The following is a 17,250-nucleotide window of genomic DNA, read 5'->3' on the forward strand; positions in this document are numbered from 1 at the left end:
CGAAGTGTGCACACTTCCTTCCTATAAATCAGAAGATGTCCCTGGACAAACTGGCAGAGTTGTATGTCAGGGAGATAGTTAGGTTACATATTGTGCCTACGAGTATCATATCAGATAGAGATCCGAGATTTACATCGAGGTTCTGGCAATCTCTACAGGAAGCACTGGGCACACAATTGAGAATGAGCTCAGCTTATCACCCTTAGACGGATGGGCAGTCTGAAAGAACCATACAATCGCTGGAAGACTTGCTATGGACTTGTGTATTAGATCACCTGGGTACGTGGAGTGACATGTTGCCATTGGTAGAGTTCACGTACAATAATAGCTACCATTCTAGCATCAAGATGGCATAATACGAGGCATTGTATGGTAGGAGATGCAGGACTCCGTTGTGTTGGCAGCAGGACGGAGAGTCAGTGGTGCTCAGGCCAGAGTTCCTACAACAGACTATTGAGAAAGTAAGGGTGATACATGATCAGATATGTGCAACTCAAAGTCGGTAGAAATCCTACGCAGATAAGAGGAGGAGGCCATTCGAGTTTGAAGCTGGTGACCATGTGTTCCTTAGGGTTACGCCTATAGTAGGTATTGGGAGAGAATGGAAGTTGAGGAAGGTGACCCCTCGATTCATCGGTCCGTATCAAATTACGAGGCGAATTGGACCAGTGGCGTACGAGATTGCTTTGCCACCTCACTTGGCAAACCTACACAACGTCTTCCATGTATCACAACTGAGGAAGTACGTGGCAGATCCTACTCATGTGCTGGAGCAGGATGATGTTCAGGTACGAGAGGACTTGACTATGGGAGCCGGACCGGTGAGATTCTTGGATTCCCAAGTCAAGCAACTCAAAGGGAAGGAGATCCAGACTGTGAAGGTTCTCTGGGACGAGGCAACCCAGGAGATGACTTGGGAGATGGAGGATCTCATGAGGAAGTCTTATCCTCACCTGTTTCCTGGTATGTCCTATTTTTCGAGGACGAAAACTTTTCAAGGTGGGGGGGACGTAGGACCCGTGAAAATTAATTAGTTAAATAAATAATTAATTAATAAATGCAGGTAGTGGGAGCCTTTATGACATTAAATATTGTTTGGTGTGGTGTGGAAAAGTACTAGCTCAAGTGGTTGAGAGTACTTGGTTGTGTGAGAGGACTTGGGTTCGAGTCCTATGTATGCCATTTTGTGTTGTTTGATTTTATTAATTTTAATAAAATGTATGATCATGTTGGGTGATAACGTAGTTATATAATTATGTGAATTGTCATGAAACATGATATGGTTGAGTGGTTGTGTATTGAATTGGGTATTGGTATGGTCATAGGTCAAACCTTGGTGAACCCAAATTTGACTCTCTTTTTGCTAATAATTGTTTGTAACTTGAATATGAAAGGGTATAGAAGATCCTAGCAGAAGGGGCAGCTAAGAGGGGCTGAAAAAAAAATAATAATGGACTTGAATAGCAATTAACTCCATCATAAAACCCAATTTTGTTTTTTTGCCTTAACCTAGCATTAGGGTCCTTAAAAGGCAAAATTTGAGAGAGAAGAAGGGTTTTGAGAGGCTGTTTTCAGAGAGCACTGTGAGGTGCACGAATCCAAGGTAAAATAGAGAATTGTGAGGGAATTAGAGAGGGGTAATTGAAGTTGTGATAAGGCAAGCCCTTGGTGATCAAAGGAATTTCTCAATTTTAGAAGTTAAGCAAAGGACTTTCATGTTAGGGGAGCTGAACTCGAAATCATGGTTTAATGATATTGCTTTACATAATTGTGTTGTATGTGTACCCAAATTTTCGTGCCTGAACTGATGGGATGTTGTATTGGTTGTTTGGGGGCTTTTGATCAAACTCTTTATGCAATTGTATGGGAATAATGAGGGTTTGGGTACTGAAATCGCAATTTATGCTTTAAACTTGAATTTTGGGTAGTATTTTGGGTCTGAATTATGTGTACATGTTTGGTGCATTGTTCTGGATTGTTTGGCATTAATTGGAGTGTGAATTTGGGTATGTTGTTGTTGTTTGTGTGCGTGAAACAGTGCCAAAGTCTGCATGTCTCGCTCAAGCGAGCCAGGCTCGCCTAGGTGAGATATGCAGGGACTCATACCCCTTTTCTGCTCGAGGCTATCGCTCAGGCATAGGGTTTTTAGGTTGGGCGAAAGGTCATCTCGCTTAGGCGAGTGAGTCTCGCCTAAGCGAGAACACGAGAGGGTTGGGTGAATTGGCTTGGGTATCCCGCTCAGGCGGGGATTCCATTTTTTGAGCGAAAGAGTGTCTCGCTCAAGCGAGAGTCTCTCGCCTAAGCGAGAATTCGAAGAATGTTCTGATGTTGGCTTAACTCGCAGCTTAGGCGAGAGATTTGATTCTTGGGCGAAATGTGATCTCGTCCAGGCGAGTGTGACTCGCCTATGCGAGAGTTCGAGGCTGGTTCTGTGCGTGGTGCTCGCTGTAACATCCCTAAGGAATATTACTTTTAAGTAATTATAAATGAATAGATACAATAAATAAAAGTATGATAATATTAATAAAACCTCATTTATATTCGCATATTTCCAAAAACGCAGAAATTTAAAAACTTCAACTGTAACATAATTCAAAAATTTCGCAATTTGCATTATTACAATTCCACCAACGTTCAACATGATTAAAATTACATCAAAAGCCTAAAATATGTAAATTCTTTCAAAAGCCCCAGGTAGTCCCTGCTCTCCGCCTCTAAGCATCTCCTGGCTCACTTGTCAAATCATTTGCTCCCGAATAACAAGTTATCCGATCATCGCCACACACACAGATAGGGTGAGCTATGCACAGATATATAAATACATAATACATAGAATGAATATGTCATCCATCCCAAAGAAGTTAACCTCACTAAAGTATTTCATTATTTTCAAATTACCCATCCCTGATCTCATAGTCCTTCATGAGTCATATGCATGTACTAGGTCTTGGGACTTCATGTGCTCCCACGAAACTAACCCATTCGTGGTCCAACCTTATGAGCCTATCTTGCTCATAGTCCTGCCCTATAGACTTCTCGTCTATAGTAAAACATCAAAGCCTCCCTCGCTCGGACCATGACGAGAACATAACAGTTCCTTGCCCATCGTGTGCCCGACGCATGTAATCACCATGCTAAGGACTCCTCGCTACTTAGTAGCCGACGGGAACTACACAGTTCCATGCCCATCATGGGTCCAACCATCAAGCACATCCCAGACCCCTATTGGACATAGTCCTTCAAGCCCAAACACCACAAACACAAGCATATAATTCCTATACTTTAGGAAATACAAGCAACAATACAAACAACACGTATAAAACAATACTCCTCGCCATTCTTGCTTAAGCTATGTCGTTTCACCCAAGCTAGTACGTCGGTCTCGCTTAGGCTACACTACCTCGCCTAAGCGAGTATGCAACAGTGGATGTATCACTTCATCTCGCTTAGGCGAGCTCTTCTCGCCTGAGCGAGACCTTAGGTCGTTCAACACACAAAGCTCCTCGCTTGGACGAAGATTCCACAAAAAAACACCAAGTGTCATCGCGACCTCGCTTAGGCGAGCCATTCTCGCATAAGCGAGTGTACCTATCGCTCTACACTTCGAAACTTCCCGCCTAGGCGAGAAGTCGCGCTTAAAACGTCCAGGTTTCCTCGCAACTTTGCCTAAGCGAGCCATTCGCGCCTAAGCGAAACTAGGTGTCGCTCAACACTGAATCAGGTAGCCTGAGCGAGAAGCGCGAACCAAAACCAGAAACGAGGTTCTGCAACTCTCGCTTAGACAAGATGGACTCGCTTGGGCGAGACTTGCAGAGTCCCCTCTCTGTTCTCGCACTCAATTCACCCAAAACCAATGCCAAAACACCACTCAATCATTACCAATACAATGTAAGGGCAAGCAAACCTCAGAATCATGCCTTATTTCCAATTAAACTACCAAAACACAAGATTTAAGCGTCCATAACCATTCAATACCAAAAACCCTCATTCCCAAAACATATAATGCATAAAAGGGTTTTGCAACGTAAAACCACCCAGCCAATTCATTACTTTGATCACACATACACGAATTCACCACACTCATTTTCCAATTGAAAAGGCAATGACACAAAACCATAATACATATCATGTAATTTACACACACCAAAGACAACTCCTCTAACCTGTGATTCTGGAATGAAATTAGGAAGAAGATGATTCCTTATTCCAATACTTTGCTTCAGCCCTTTGCACACCCAAACTCTCCTCTCCCTCTCTCAATTCATGCTCCTCTCCAAAAGTCAAATCAACAACTCTAGAAACCCTCCTGCTCTCCTAAAATTTGGCTTTTGTAGGCGCCTTAAAAATGAGTTTAAAAACTTAAACGAAAATGGGCTTAATTATGTTTTTAAATTCCTATTCAATGTTAATTATGGTTTTTAAGGCCCCCCCCCCTTTTGGTGCCCCTTCTGCTAGAGTTCCCGCTGCCCTTTCACATTCAAGTCAACCCTAGGTTTAACAAAAAATAAAGTCAACTTTATGTCCCTCAAGGTTTGAACCCGAGACCCTTCACCTATAAGGCCAAAGCACAACCATTATGCCAATTCAAATTTTGTGATAACCATTATAATCGTATGACTATAACATCACTCACTAGTCACAATTATATTACCCAAAACAAAACAAGAATAATTCAAACAACACACAAATGGCATACATAGGACTCGAACCCAAGTCATCTCACACAATCAAGTACTCTCAACCATTTGAGCTAATACTTTTCCACGTCACATAATTTAACATTTAATTCCATAAAGGCTCTTTCTACCCGCATTTATTAATTAATTAATTAATTTTCACGAGTCTTACACTCACTTAGGCGAGGTAACCTAGCTTAAGCAAGATAGACTGGACAATTTGAACAAAGGCTTTTAGCTTAAGCGAGCGAGGGTGTTGTTGTGCGTTCAAGGTAAGTGTTACTGCTGTATTAATGGGATGAGATGGAATTTGTAAGGCGTGGTCTATAAGGCTTCTAAGATACCTCAATGGTGGGCTTGCTGGTGTTCCTTGGGTTGTGGCCCAGGATAGGGGTTAACACGTGGCATTCCTTGAGTTGTCGCTCAGAATGGCATCCCTCGAGTTGTGGCTCGGGATAGCGGATGAACACGAGGAACTCTTAAGTTGTGGCTCGGGTTGGCGAGTGTTGCCGGTGTGAGTGTGCTGGTAGTGGCCAGTACGGATGGGTCCAGATAGATTGCCCTCCTCAGTAGTTAGCTGACGAGTTTGGTAGTCTTGGGACGTTGCAAACTATTTCGCATTTGGGAACTCCATCTGGCGTTACGGTGTATGATCCGTAGCAATGGTTTCCCGCACGTGCTCTATCGATTGTGGTCGATAGGTGTGGCAACAAGGCGCCTTGGGATACTCATTAGAAGATGTAGAACACTACTAACATGGTTGTGGTCGTGTGGAAGAGCTGGAAAGAGTCTCCTTGATGTATACTGATATTATATGGTTGTGGCCACATGGTACAGCTGGAAAGAGTCTCCCTTGATGTACATTGATATTACATGGTTGTGGCCATGTGATAGAGAAGGAGGTTCCTTGGTGGTGAAATGATATCATGCATGGTTGTGGCCAGGCGGGATAAAAGAAGAGATTTTATTTTGATGTATTTTATTATACATATATATATATATATATGATTGGTGTATATTTATGTGTTATCTTTTTAGCTCACCCTATCTGCTTGTGTTTGGCGATGATCGTGTATGCAGTACATGTGAGCAGATGATATTGCAGGAGGAGCTGGTGAGGCTTAAGCTCGGAGCGTGGGCTAGATTGGGAGTTTTGATGATTTGTATTTTGAATAATAATTTGTAAACACTGTGGATATTTATTATACTTTGCGTTTATAAATTATGGAATATTGGACTTTTTATAGTTTAATAAAGTTTTAAATTTCCCACATTTTGGGAAATGAGGTTTTGTTAATTGCGGCTTAATTACTTTTCTTTATTTTATTATTTAAATACGTAATATTCGGTCGGGATGTTACAAAAGTTCCTTAAGTGACACACGTAAGCCATATAATTCTTCATTAGCTACTAGTGATGTTTTCATTCCTCCAATATTTGAATGCATACATAACATAGCTTAACTTGTCTTTGTTGATTAAAGACTCTATTAAATTGATCTTATATACTAAAAGCAGGGAAGGCCCTAAATTCTAGAAAGGCTGAGATACAGGTCCAATTCAAGGACGTTCCTGGTGATATTTTCAAGTGTATGTCACAATAACTTTTAATATCTAGGTGTTCTCTCTTTAACATGCTTTGGCTTGTAATGCATATTTTTTTTGTGGCACTCTACATCAATCTTGAAAGTGAAAGTGGATTCAGATATAGTAAAGAATGTCATTATTTTGAAATATAAGATGATATAAGGTGACCTGGAAAACCATAGTAGAAATAAAAGAAAAGGTTGTGAATTAAAGACCTATGTAAGCATAAGGTTAGATAAAAATGAATATCCATAGGAGATTTTTTGTCATTTACTAAATAAACATTAGCAGGGTAGAGGAAATGAGGTTGACATTTTTTTTTACAGTGCAAAGGGGATAAGTATGAGGAAAAGGTAGGTGAGAGTGAAAGGTTGGCGATGGAGGCTTGCAGACCCTCAGTCGACTTCATCATTTTCACTATTGCTTCTATTCTTTTTTTTTCTTTAAAGAGGGGTGAAGAGTAGGGAACAATCCATTTATTTATCATCTATCCAGTCTATTTAGAAAAATGAAAATGATACTTAACAACTTTTTTAGAAGTGATTAAATTGAATCTTACTAATAAAGTTTTATTTTTCAAAATTACGTGTATAAATATATTACCTCGAGTCTTATTATCTCTTGGATAAGAAAAGGAGCCAAAACTTTGTTTTAGTTTATGCTTTTCCAATTTAGTTATTTTTTGTTGCAGTTTTAGTGAATGTTTATGGGCTAGAAACGTTTTAGCTTAATTTTGTTTTAAGTCATAAGTGAACCATTGTTTAACTTCTATTTTATAGATTATTAATTACTTAATAATACTATAATTTTAATTCATGTAATACTATTTTCAATTATTAATTTCTTAATGAAACTATAATTTCTTATGTATTACATTAAAGATGATGGGTAAGGAGTGGAGTAAATTTCCAAGGATTAGTAATGAGTATATAAAGGGTGTTGAATCATTTCTTGATTTTGCTTACACAAGAGGAAGACCTCAAGGACATGTACAACCTTCCACATTGGTTGTCCATGAAACCTGAATATACAATGTTATCATTGTTGATTCCTAGACCATAATCAATAGGAAATGATATTGATGTGTACCTTCAACCGCTGATCCAGGAGCTGAATGAGTTATAGGAGTTGGGAGTACAAACCTATGATGCTTCAAAAAATGAGACATTTCAAATGCGTGCAGCTTTTCTATGGACAATCAGTGATTACCCCATATATTCTATGTTGTCTAGTTAGAGCACAAAAGGAAGATTAACTTGTGCATATTGCAATTATGACACTAATTCATCCTACCTAAAATGTAGCCATAAGATGTGCTATATGGATCATCGTGTCTTTTTTCCAATGAACCATCCTTGGAGATTTAATAAGAAGTCTTTTAATGGAAAAAAAGAATTAAGGTCTACACCATACATGCTAGAAGGGACAAACATTCGACATATATTAAAAGATTTTGTCAATGAATTTGGAAAGAACGGAAAAAAGTCAAGTAATGGTCCATGGAAAAAGAGATCAATCTTTTTTGAGTTGCCTTACTGGGCAACAAATAAATTACGTCATAATTTTGATGTGATGCACATTGAGAAAAACATATGTGATAGTATTTTGGGGACCCTTTTGGATATTCAAGGAAAGACAAAAGATCATGTAAATGCACGTTATGATTTGTAGAATATGGGAATAAGAAATGATCTTCATCGAAGAGAGATTGGTAAAGGTTAGTTGGAGTACTCACCAGCCTATTTTACGATGAATGCTCATGAGAAATCTACCTTTTGTGGTGTTTTTAAGACTGCCAAATTACTAGATGGAAGTGCATCAAATATTTCGAAATGTGTGCATGTTAATAATAGGAAAATCTCTGGTTATAAGAGTCATGATGCACATTTCATGTTGCATTACTTATTACCTGTGGCAACAAAAAGCACTATGTCTAATATAGTGGCTGAACCTCTAATTCGATTTGGGTCATTCTTTCGCTATATAGTTGCAAGATATGGATTACTTGGAAGCAGAAGTATTACAAATACTTTGTTAGTTAGAGATGATTTTTCCACCTAGTTTTTTTGACATAATGGTTCACCTACCTATTCATTTGCCAAATGAAGTGAGATTGGATGGACTTGTTCAATTTCGCTGGATGTATCCCATTGAAAGATATTTATGTAGATTGAAAAGTTATGTTCGTAATGAAGCTTATCTAGAAGGTTCTATTGCTGAAGGGTATTTGGCAGAAGAAGCTTTAACTTTTTGCTCAAGATATTTGCATGGAGGTGTACAAACAAGGATAAATAGAGAAGGTTGCAATTATGACCACAATGATTTATGTAAAGTATATGAAATTGATTATTTCTCAAGTTTAGGCTGCCCTATAGGGGGAAAAGTAACGGTAAACCTTTTTCTATAGATTTGACATCAAAAGCTCAAGCTCATCGATACCTCTTACTCAATTGTGATGAAATTGACATTTACATTAGGTATGATAACAATTCATTGTCTTTTTACATATCATCATATACATTTTTAGTTCTAACTAATAATATATTTATTGTCGTTTTTGTAGATGAGAGTGTTAATATGCGAACTAAAAGAAAAAAGTGGGCAAAGGCAAAAACTCAAAGTCAATAATTTAGTGAATGGTTTAAAAATCGAGCTTTGAAAGATGATGTATCATGTCAAATAAGAGAGTTCTCTAGAGGGCCAAATAATGTGGCAAAGAGGTTTTCAGGTTACCTCATTAATGGATATAAATTTCATACTATGAAGCAAGATTGCCAAACACAAAACTCAAAATTCTGGTGTGACATTGGTTTCATTAACTTCAAGTTTTGCAAGTACAAAGGATGATAATCCAAAACTTGAATTCATAATGTATTATGGAGCTATCAAAGATATATTTGAGTTAGATTATTACAGTAATTTCACGTTTGTGATGTTCAAATGTGATTGGTATGAAGTTGAAGAAGAGAAATATGGATTTACTTGTGTATATTTCAACAAAAAAGTGTATGAAAGTGATCCTTTTGTGCTAGCTTCTCAAGTCCAACAATGCTTCTATATCCAAGACCCTTTACACATAAATAGACGTTATGTTATGAAAAAGGTTCCAAGAGATTTATTTAACATGGGTGACCAATCTGACAAATCAAATGGTGTTAAGCTAAATACTACAATAAATGATAGTGAACTTAATTGGGCTAGGAGAGACATGGCTGTGACAGTAAGTCAGAAGCCTTCTAGTGCATGGGAGGAAATTGCCTGTAATGAAGATGATTTTGATGAAACTTTATTTGACTTTATGGACTAAAAAGAAAGGAATTACCTTTTGTAGTAAGACCTACTATTCTTTCTGTTGATTAAATAGAATGTTGCAATGTAGAGAAATCTGTATTTATTCTCAAATTTTTGTTCAAATAAATTTGGAGAAATTGTGATTGATTTTAACCTTAAGTTTTGTTCTGGCAGTTTTTAGTTTTGGAGACAAGTAGATTATTTTAGTTGTTTATTATACAGAGGTCATTTTGTCTCTAGATTACTAGGTGATGGAGTAATTTTTTAACATTATTTTCTGTTGTGTTAGTTTTTAATTTCAAATGAATAGTGAAACTTGTATACTTTTCAAAGGTGGGATTTGGAATTGGTAGAACCTAGAGCATAGAACTCAAGGACTTGACATCATGTTATCTCTTATTGAGGTAATGAATAATAATGAATAACTGATGGTTACTTATATTCTATCTTTTCTCCCCACTTGGAATTTAAGGAAATTAGTAATTAAGTTTTGGGGTATTTTCATGAACAACCCTTAGATATGATTATTTGCCATGAAGTTGCTGAAGTAAAAGTAGCAGAAAATTTGGTGACTTTTATATCTTACCCTATGTTTTACTTTCTAGCATCACTTTAGTATAAATTTCAGTTTTTATTACAATCACAATCTCTTTTCTGTATATCCTTGGTCTTGTGGCAGATTTATAGTCCCTCTTTTGGCACTACAACCATCAACAACTACACCAAATTAGACAACATAAGGCCTACTATTCCTACAACATAGTAGTAGTAAAGGTACAAACCATGTCCTTAAATTGATTTAGTGGTTGAAGCAAAATTGAAATGATTTAGTGGTAACTTATTATTACCAAAAAGGAGAAATAACTAAACACGTAAATCGTAGTAGTAGTAAAGGTTACTGATTCCTAGTACTATTTTGCCCTATTTTGCCTTATTGTTAACTATATATATTTTTATTTGATAATAATTATAATACTCTATTTAAATCATAAATTAAAATTCAGTAAATTTAAATTATTTTATCCAAACAAAACATGATCAAGAAATAGATATTCAAAGTTATTATTTATGGGCTTATTTTACCTATATGACCATGTTTTATGGAATCATAATTTAATCAATGTTTTGGTTTGGTTTTTTAGATAATGGAAAAGGAAGCAACCTCGAAAAATAAAATGAAATTGGCAGTAAAGGGTGAAAAGAATAATCATTATTTGGATATACCTGAAGTTAAATCAAGCAAAGAATTGCTTAGGAGGCTCCAAGTCAAACGTGAAAAAGGAAGCATTGTTGTGGCAACTAAGGCACTTTTGATTGTGTCTAATGGACAATTTAATTTGTCCAATTTTGAAGTTAGATGCCAGAATAAGAACACTCTTAGTTCTAGTGTGGAACCACCTATAGAACCTAGTCAAAATATAGTGACAATTGAAGCTGTGAAAGATAAAAGGAAAGGACCATTTCTAAGCAATAAAGAAACAATACAAACCATTAATGAGTCAAGAGTAAAGATAAGGGCCATTTCAAGATCTTTGATTGTAGTTCAAGCCAAGAAGAATGCAAAAAACAAGGTAAACACACTAGGTGAAAAAAGTAAGTCAAATCCTTAATTGATTAAAGCTAGCTTACAAGAAGTTGGGAATTCAAATGCTAAATAGTAACCCCCTAAAAAGGGAAAATCAGGAGATGTGAGTTCTAAGAGGACTCAAAATTTCGTTGGGGAATGGATGAGTACAATTGACATATTTCATCACAAGAATGCAAGGAAGGTAATAACACAAGGAGAAAAAAAGTAAATCAAGGCTACAATTACTTGAAGCTACCTTACGTGAAGTTGGCAATTCAAATAAACAACCACCTAAATTAGGAATATCAAGAGATGTGACTTCTAAGAGGATTCAAAATGTCGTTCGAGAATGGGTGAATATAGTTGACAAAACCAAAGAAAATCAAAAATCTGTTAAGAGGGTAGAAGTGGAACGTGATACATCAAAGGGAAATGAGAAAAAGAAAAGGTCATTAACAAAAGGTTATCAATCCATTGTTGGGAATGAATTCGATGTTAAGAAACAACCAACCCAATTATATAGATCAATCATGATTGGTGAATTTCTTTATCAAAAGGGAGAAAAAGTTGAACTAGTGGTTGAAGAAGAAAATGACCACCAAGATGATGAATTTCAAAATGAAATAGAAGATGAAGGACTTAAAGAAGCAAGTTTCAATGAAAGAGAAGAGAATGAGATAATTAATGAAGAAGAAAGTTTGAATGAAAGAGAAGACAATGAAATAACCACAGAAGAAGGTAATATTGCATTCTTGCAAATTTTATTGCTTATTATTTATTTATGTATTCAATCACTATACATATACTTAAAGAATTTTATTGTTACAATAGCCACAAGTAAGAAAAGAACTCGAAGACCAACTCAATGCTTAAAAATTCATTCGAGAAAGATTGAAGACCGACCTGAAGTTATCTTGGATGAAGATGGAGAGCCTATTGGTCCTAATGACAAAGTTCTGTCTAACTTGAGCTATTTTCTTCGAACCATAGCTAGGAATTCAAACTTTTGTCCATTGATTTATACAAACTTCAAAGCCTTGGTCAAAGATCACAAAGATCGCATATGGAAATATGTCATGGTATTTAAATAAACTCATGTCTAATGATTTAATACATATGACATATTAATCCCTTCATGTTTTTCTTTTGTCTAATAATTCCTCGGGAAAAAATCAATATTTCTCACTATGAAGAGAAAACAATATTTGGTCGCATAAATGATGCTTGGAGGCGATACAAATGTTATATCAAGAGTCACAATTTTGTAAGATATTCCACGATGAAAGAGCGATTGAAAAATCGTTTAGTGCACATTCCTGAAGACCATTTTAAGCAATTGATTGTTTATTGGAAAAATACTACGATCCAGGTATAAGACTATTGACTAATTTGGTTTATTGAATTTATTGATTAATTCAGATAATGAATGGATAATGCTAACCAAGAGAATTGATCTAGGTTGTAATGTGGAAGGCCACTTTTGTAAGCATAGTATTAATGATTTTAGTATATTGTTGCCACTGATTTTAATATATTGATGTCACTGCAACTCCCACTAATTTTAATATATTGATGCTACTGTAATTGTCACTGATTTTAATATATTGATGTTAGTGCAACTGCGACTGATTTTAAGAAATTGATGCTACTACAATTGTCATTGATTTTAATATATTCATGTCACTCCAACTACAAGTGATTTTAATATATTGATGTCACTACAACTACCACTGATTTTGATATCAAAATATAGAGCATTAGTGAAAAAAATACAATAAGTAGGAGAAAGCAAAAGTATATGCACCCAATGGGGCCAATAAACTTTGGAAGAGTTCGAGCTGAATTGGTATAATATTTCTTATTTCTCTCTCATCTTCTCTATATAATGTAAGATATATTGTCACCAATATTGATATTTGAGAAAATACTTAAACGATTGCTTTTTGTATGATGGATGCATTGTCATTTATAATGAGACTTTGAGAATTTTGTTATATTGCCTGTTAGAATGAGATTCTCATTAGTTGAAGGCTTTAATTTTAAATTCATATAGAGTGCTAGGAAAAAGGATGGAGAAGAAGTCAGTAGAGTTGAAATGTTTATAAAAACTCGCCAAGGTCGTCCTTGTAGGAAAGGAAAAGTAGTGGACAAAGAAACATAAGATACTATTGTAAGTTTATTTTAATTTATGATATATGTTTGAGTGGTTCATTTTCTTAATCATGAACTTTGATGTATATACATATACATATGTTTCAGTCTAAGCTTGAAGGATCTATGCAAAACTCATCAACTGCATGTGAAAAAGACTTTTGAATCAATGTTTGGAAAAGAAAAGCCTAGTCAGGTTCATTGTTATGGAAGGACTGTGACCCCATCATTATTTAAAAGGATATTATATGAAAATAGATGGGATGGCAAAAAGGATTGAAGGTTTGGAAACAATGATGACACTCATACTTAAGCAACAAAACCCTGATTTGAATGAGGACGATATAGAACATACGATGTCATTAGCTTTTGGGAAAGAAAATAGTGTCATTGCTCCACGTTCATCTGCTTCCACTCATGTTCCTTGTTTTGACCAGGTATAACAGCATGCTAACAATTTGCATTCAATGTTATAATTTGGGTACTTTGTATTTATCTTATTTCATTTACATATTAGATCATATTTTGAAAAGCTTGATCAATTTTTGTTTATTTTTTTTAGGTTGATCAAGAACCTCAAGAAAATACCGTAGAGCAAATGGAAGAATGATTGATTGAAGAACCTCTAGATTTTACACAACAAATGTTATAATTCTTTTGTTATCTTTTAACTATTTTAGTTTTAATACTTACAACACTTTTAGTTTTAGCATACATTGGACTACACATATGTTACTTTTAACTCTTAGTTTTAGCATACATTGGACTACACAAATGTTACTAGGTTCATAGGCTTACCTGGTTGGACTTTGGTAATTGACTGAATTACCTATTAATTAGAATGAGTTAATTAACCTCAAATTTATCTTCTTTAGATGTTAGAGCTTGTTTTTCTGCTTCCCTTTGGTCTCTTTAGATAGGCATTGATTAGAGTTAGGCTTTATCTCTTCTGTTGGTAAAATTTTTTATCTCTTGATATAATATTTCTCAAATAAGTAATAGATTTTATCAATTTCTAAAATATTTGGAAGATTTCCTCTGTTGATAATTTCAGATATACCAAATATAATTAATTAAAAATCTTTAATTAATTATTTAGCAACTTATTTTCTATCTAATTTCCAATTTTGTCCCTCTTGTTTGACTATTTGACCAACTTTGACCAAATCTGCAATGTTTGACCAGCCTTGGAATGCTTGACCATATTTGACTCATTGACCATTTTAGTGTCCATTGAGAGACTGCCACGTTGCACACAACACTCTCTAGAATTAGGGATTGCTGCATTAGGGTTTCTGCTGGTACAATACTGGAATCCATGCTGCTTCCATGGGTATTGTTACCGACGGTGTGCGACTCGGTGGCTCGCGCTTTTAGGTGGCCGCACATGGTAACATGAAGGTTGTAGGTTCATGATGGTGCAGATCTGTGATGCGTGCAGGTACTACTGTGTGGAGAAGAGAAGGAGATGATGATGTGTCGGATCCTGATTGGTGCACGTGAAATGTTTTAATTGGATAGATTTAAAAGTCGAGGATTGCCACATGACAGCATCTAAGTGCATCTAGTATTTGGGTGAAAAAAGGGTTGAAAATAGACAAAGGTTGGAGTGTAGAAGTAGGCTTCATGAGATCCATTTCGAAAAAGGAGAGTGTATAAGTAATCAATGGGGTGCAAAAGTGATTTTTCCAAAACTTGTTGATTTTAGCCTTATTTAAAGGTGTTTTGTAACTTTAATCAATTTATTTTTCCACCATAAAATGAGCTTAATCTTAACTTCAGCTGCATCAACAAACGTTAAAATATCCAAAAATAATTATGCAACTAAATATCACTTTTTAAGACATTTTTATCACATAAGCTCAACTAGTCTAATTATCAGAACCGTAAATTAAATCATTTTTTAAACACATAAATTCAATTAAATAACCAGAATTAAACGTTAAATGAGGACATAAATATGAACTCATCAACGACAAGCAAAAGACGGTGTTCTTCCTTTCCATCTAGTCAACCTGTTCCTTATTTTATTCACTACTTCTTGCCAAAATTATGGTTTCCTTGGGTTCCCCCTATCGACATTCCTAAGTACTGGAAGGGGATTTCCATATGACCACAATTTAATATTGTGGATAAGTTTTCCAATACATCCATCGTAATCCCGTACCACCACCAATTCTACTCTTGTGGAAGTTAAATTTTAAACTTGACATCAATTCAAAGCATTTCAACATACTTTTTATAATAATGATATTCTTGACCTTAGCCTCACATACAAATAATGTCTCATCAGCAAAATATGGCAGGTTAACCATGGTTCCTTTATTTCCAATTGTCACACCTCCGAACATATTATTATAAGTTTCTTGTCTTACCATCCCTGCTAATCCCTCTAAACAATTAAAAATAAGAATGTGGTCATTGGATAGCCTTGTGTCAACCCTCTTGTAGGCCTAATTTCCCAAGTCGGGCTACCATTAACTAGTACAAAGATTGTTGATGATTCCATACATGCTCTTATCCAATCAATCCATTTATTGCAAAATCCTAATCTACACATCATGTAGTACATGAAGTCCCAACTAACTGAGTCATGTTTTTTCATAGTCCGCCTTAACTATTGCCACGCTGATTGTTAAACATCTATTATTTTTGGAAGCACTCTTTTTAGCCTATTTTCCAAAACTTTAGAGATGATCTTATACACACACCCGACTAGGGATATAGATATGAAATCATTTAATATTATTGGATTTTTCTTTTGAGGAATTAGGGTTATGAAGGAAGCATTACATCCCCTCGGTATATTCCCCTCTTATTGAAAAGATTTCACAACATGAATTACATCACTCTTTATTGTTTCCCAATTATTTTTTATGGCTTAAATACCTTTTTGGTCCTCATTTTCGTACTGTTTGTTGCGGATGGTCCTTATTTCGACATAATGTTTAAAATGGTCCTCATTTTCGCAATTCGTGTTTTATTTGGTCCTTTCCTGTAACGCCATTTAAATCATTAACGGAGCATTGTACCACACCTGTACAGTATACATAACACACCCTAATACAAATTGTGCAATCTGTACAATGCTCCGTTAATGATTTAAGCGGTGCTACAGAAAAGGACCAAATAAAACACGAATTGCAAAAATGAGGATCATTTTAAACATTCGGTAAAAATGAGAACCATTTTAAATATTCTGTCAAAATGAGGATCATCCGCAACAAACACTACGGAAATGAGGACCAAAAAGGTATTTAAGCCATTTTTTATAAAGTAAAAATTAAAGCCATCAGGCCTAGGGCTTTTTGTACTCCCACACTGATTAATTGCTTTCTCTTCATCAATTAGGGATGGGAATAGAATGTTACCTAGGCTAATGCTGTTGGACTTTGTTGCCTTAAATCTGTTTTCAAAAAATTCTCTCACTACATCTCTCACCTTACTTGGCTCCTCACACCAATTTCCATATAGATAAACCCCTTTTAGTTCATTCTTAATTCTCCTCCATCTAATCATAGAATGAAAGTATTTAGACTTGATACAATATTGCATTTTCTTTGTTACAAACCAATTTTAGTTCATGAAGGAACTTCATATTTTCTAGCCTTATAACTTCATATAAGTTACTTCCATTATCCAAATCACCCAACTTCCCTATCTACATTATTACATTTTGTTTTGTTTATTAGTCTTTGTATACCAAAAGACTTCTTTAATACATACCTTAAGATCATATTTCAACTTTTAAAAATTTTCCCTCATAATTACCAAACTGTTTTCAGATCTAGTATACTTAGACCACCTCTCTCTTACCATATCTGTGAAACCAGAAGTTGTATTCCATACCTCGAGTGACCTGAATGGTTTCGGTCCCCAGTCTACTGATGATGTTTTTAAAACCAGTGCACAATGGTCTGAAACTTGTTTAACCTTGATATATTGTTTACAATCTGACCCTTGTTCCATCCACTCGGAA

At 35.6% G+C, this 17,250-nt stretch overlaps 1 protein-coding gene and 1 pseudogene across 1 annotated transcript; both read left to right on the forward strand.

Annotated features, from left to right (window-relative positions):
* The first annotated feature begins 379 nt into the window (after positions 1-379).
* Positions 380-2,175, forward strand: LOC146887023 (uncharacterized). The gene is made up of 3 exons (XM_085671984.1): positions 380-422; positions 520-963; positions 2,039-2,175. Exons 1-3 carry the CDS (start codon positions 380-382, stop codon positions 2,173-2,175), a joined length of 624 nt encoding a protein of 207 aa, XP_085528110.1.
* A 5,659-nt stretch (positions 2,176-7,834) lies between these two features.
* Positions 7,835-9,569, forward strand: LOC146887024 (uncharacterized; annotated as a pseudogene).
* The last annotated feature ends 7,681 nt before the right edge of the window (positions 9,570-17,250 follow it).

The sequence above is a fragment of the Vigna unguiculata genome, chromosome 4 (genome assembly GCF_037176805.1).
Source record: "Vigna unguiculata cultivar grain cowpea cultivar isolate G323 ecotype 2 chromosome 4, ASM3717680v1, whole genome shotgun sequence".
NCBI classification, from domain to species: Eukaryota; Viridiplantae; Streptophyta; class Magnoliopsida; order Fabales; family Fabaceae; genus Vigna; species Vigna unguiculata.

Excerpts from the sequence above, each read along its gene's own strand:
- LOC146887023 (XM_085671984.1), top strand. The coding sequence starts at position 380 with ATGCAGGACTCCGTTGTGTTGGCAGCAGGACGGAGAGTCAGTG. Across the intron at positions 423-519 it reads AGCAGGACGGAGAGTCAGTG|ATAAGAGGAGGAGGCCATTC; the intron begins GTGCTCAGGCCA and ends AATCCTACGCAG. Across the intron at positions 964-2,038 it reads TTATCCTCACCTGTTTCCTG|TGCCAAAGTCTGCATGTCTC; the intron begins GTATGTCCTATT and ends TGCGTGAAACAG.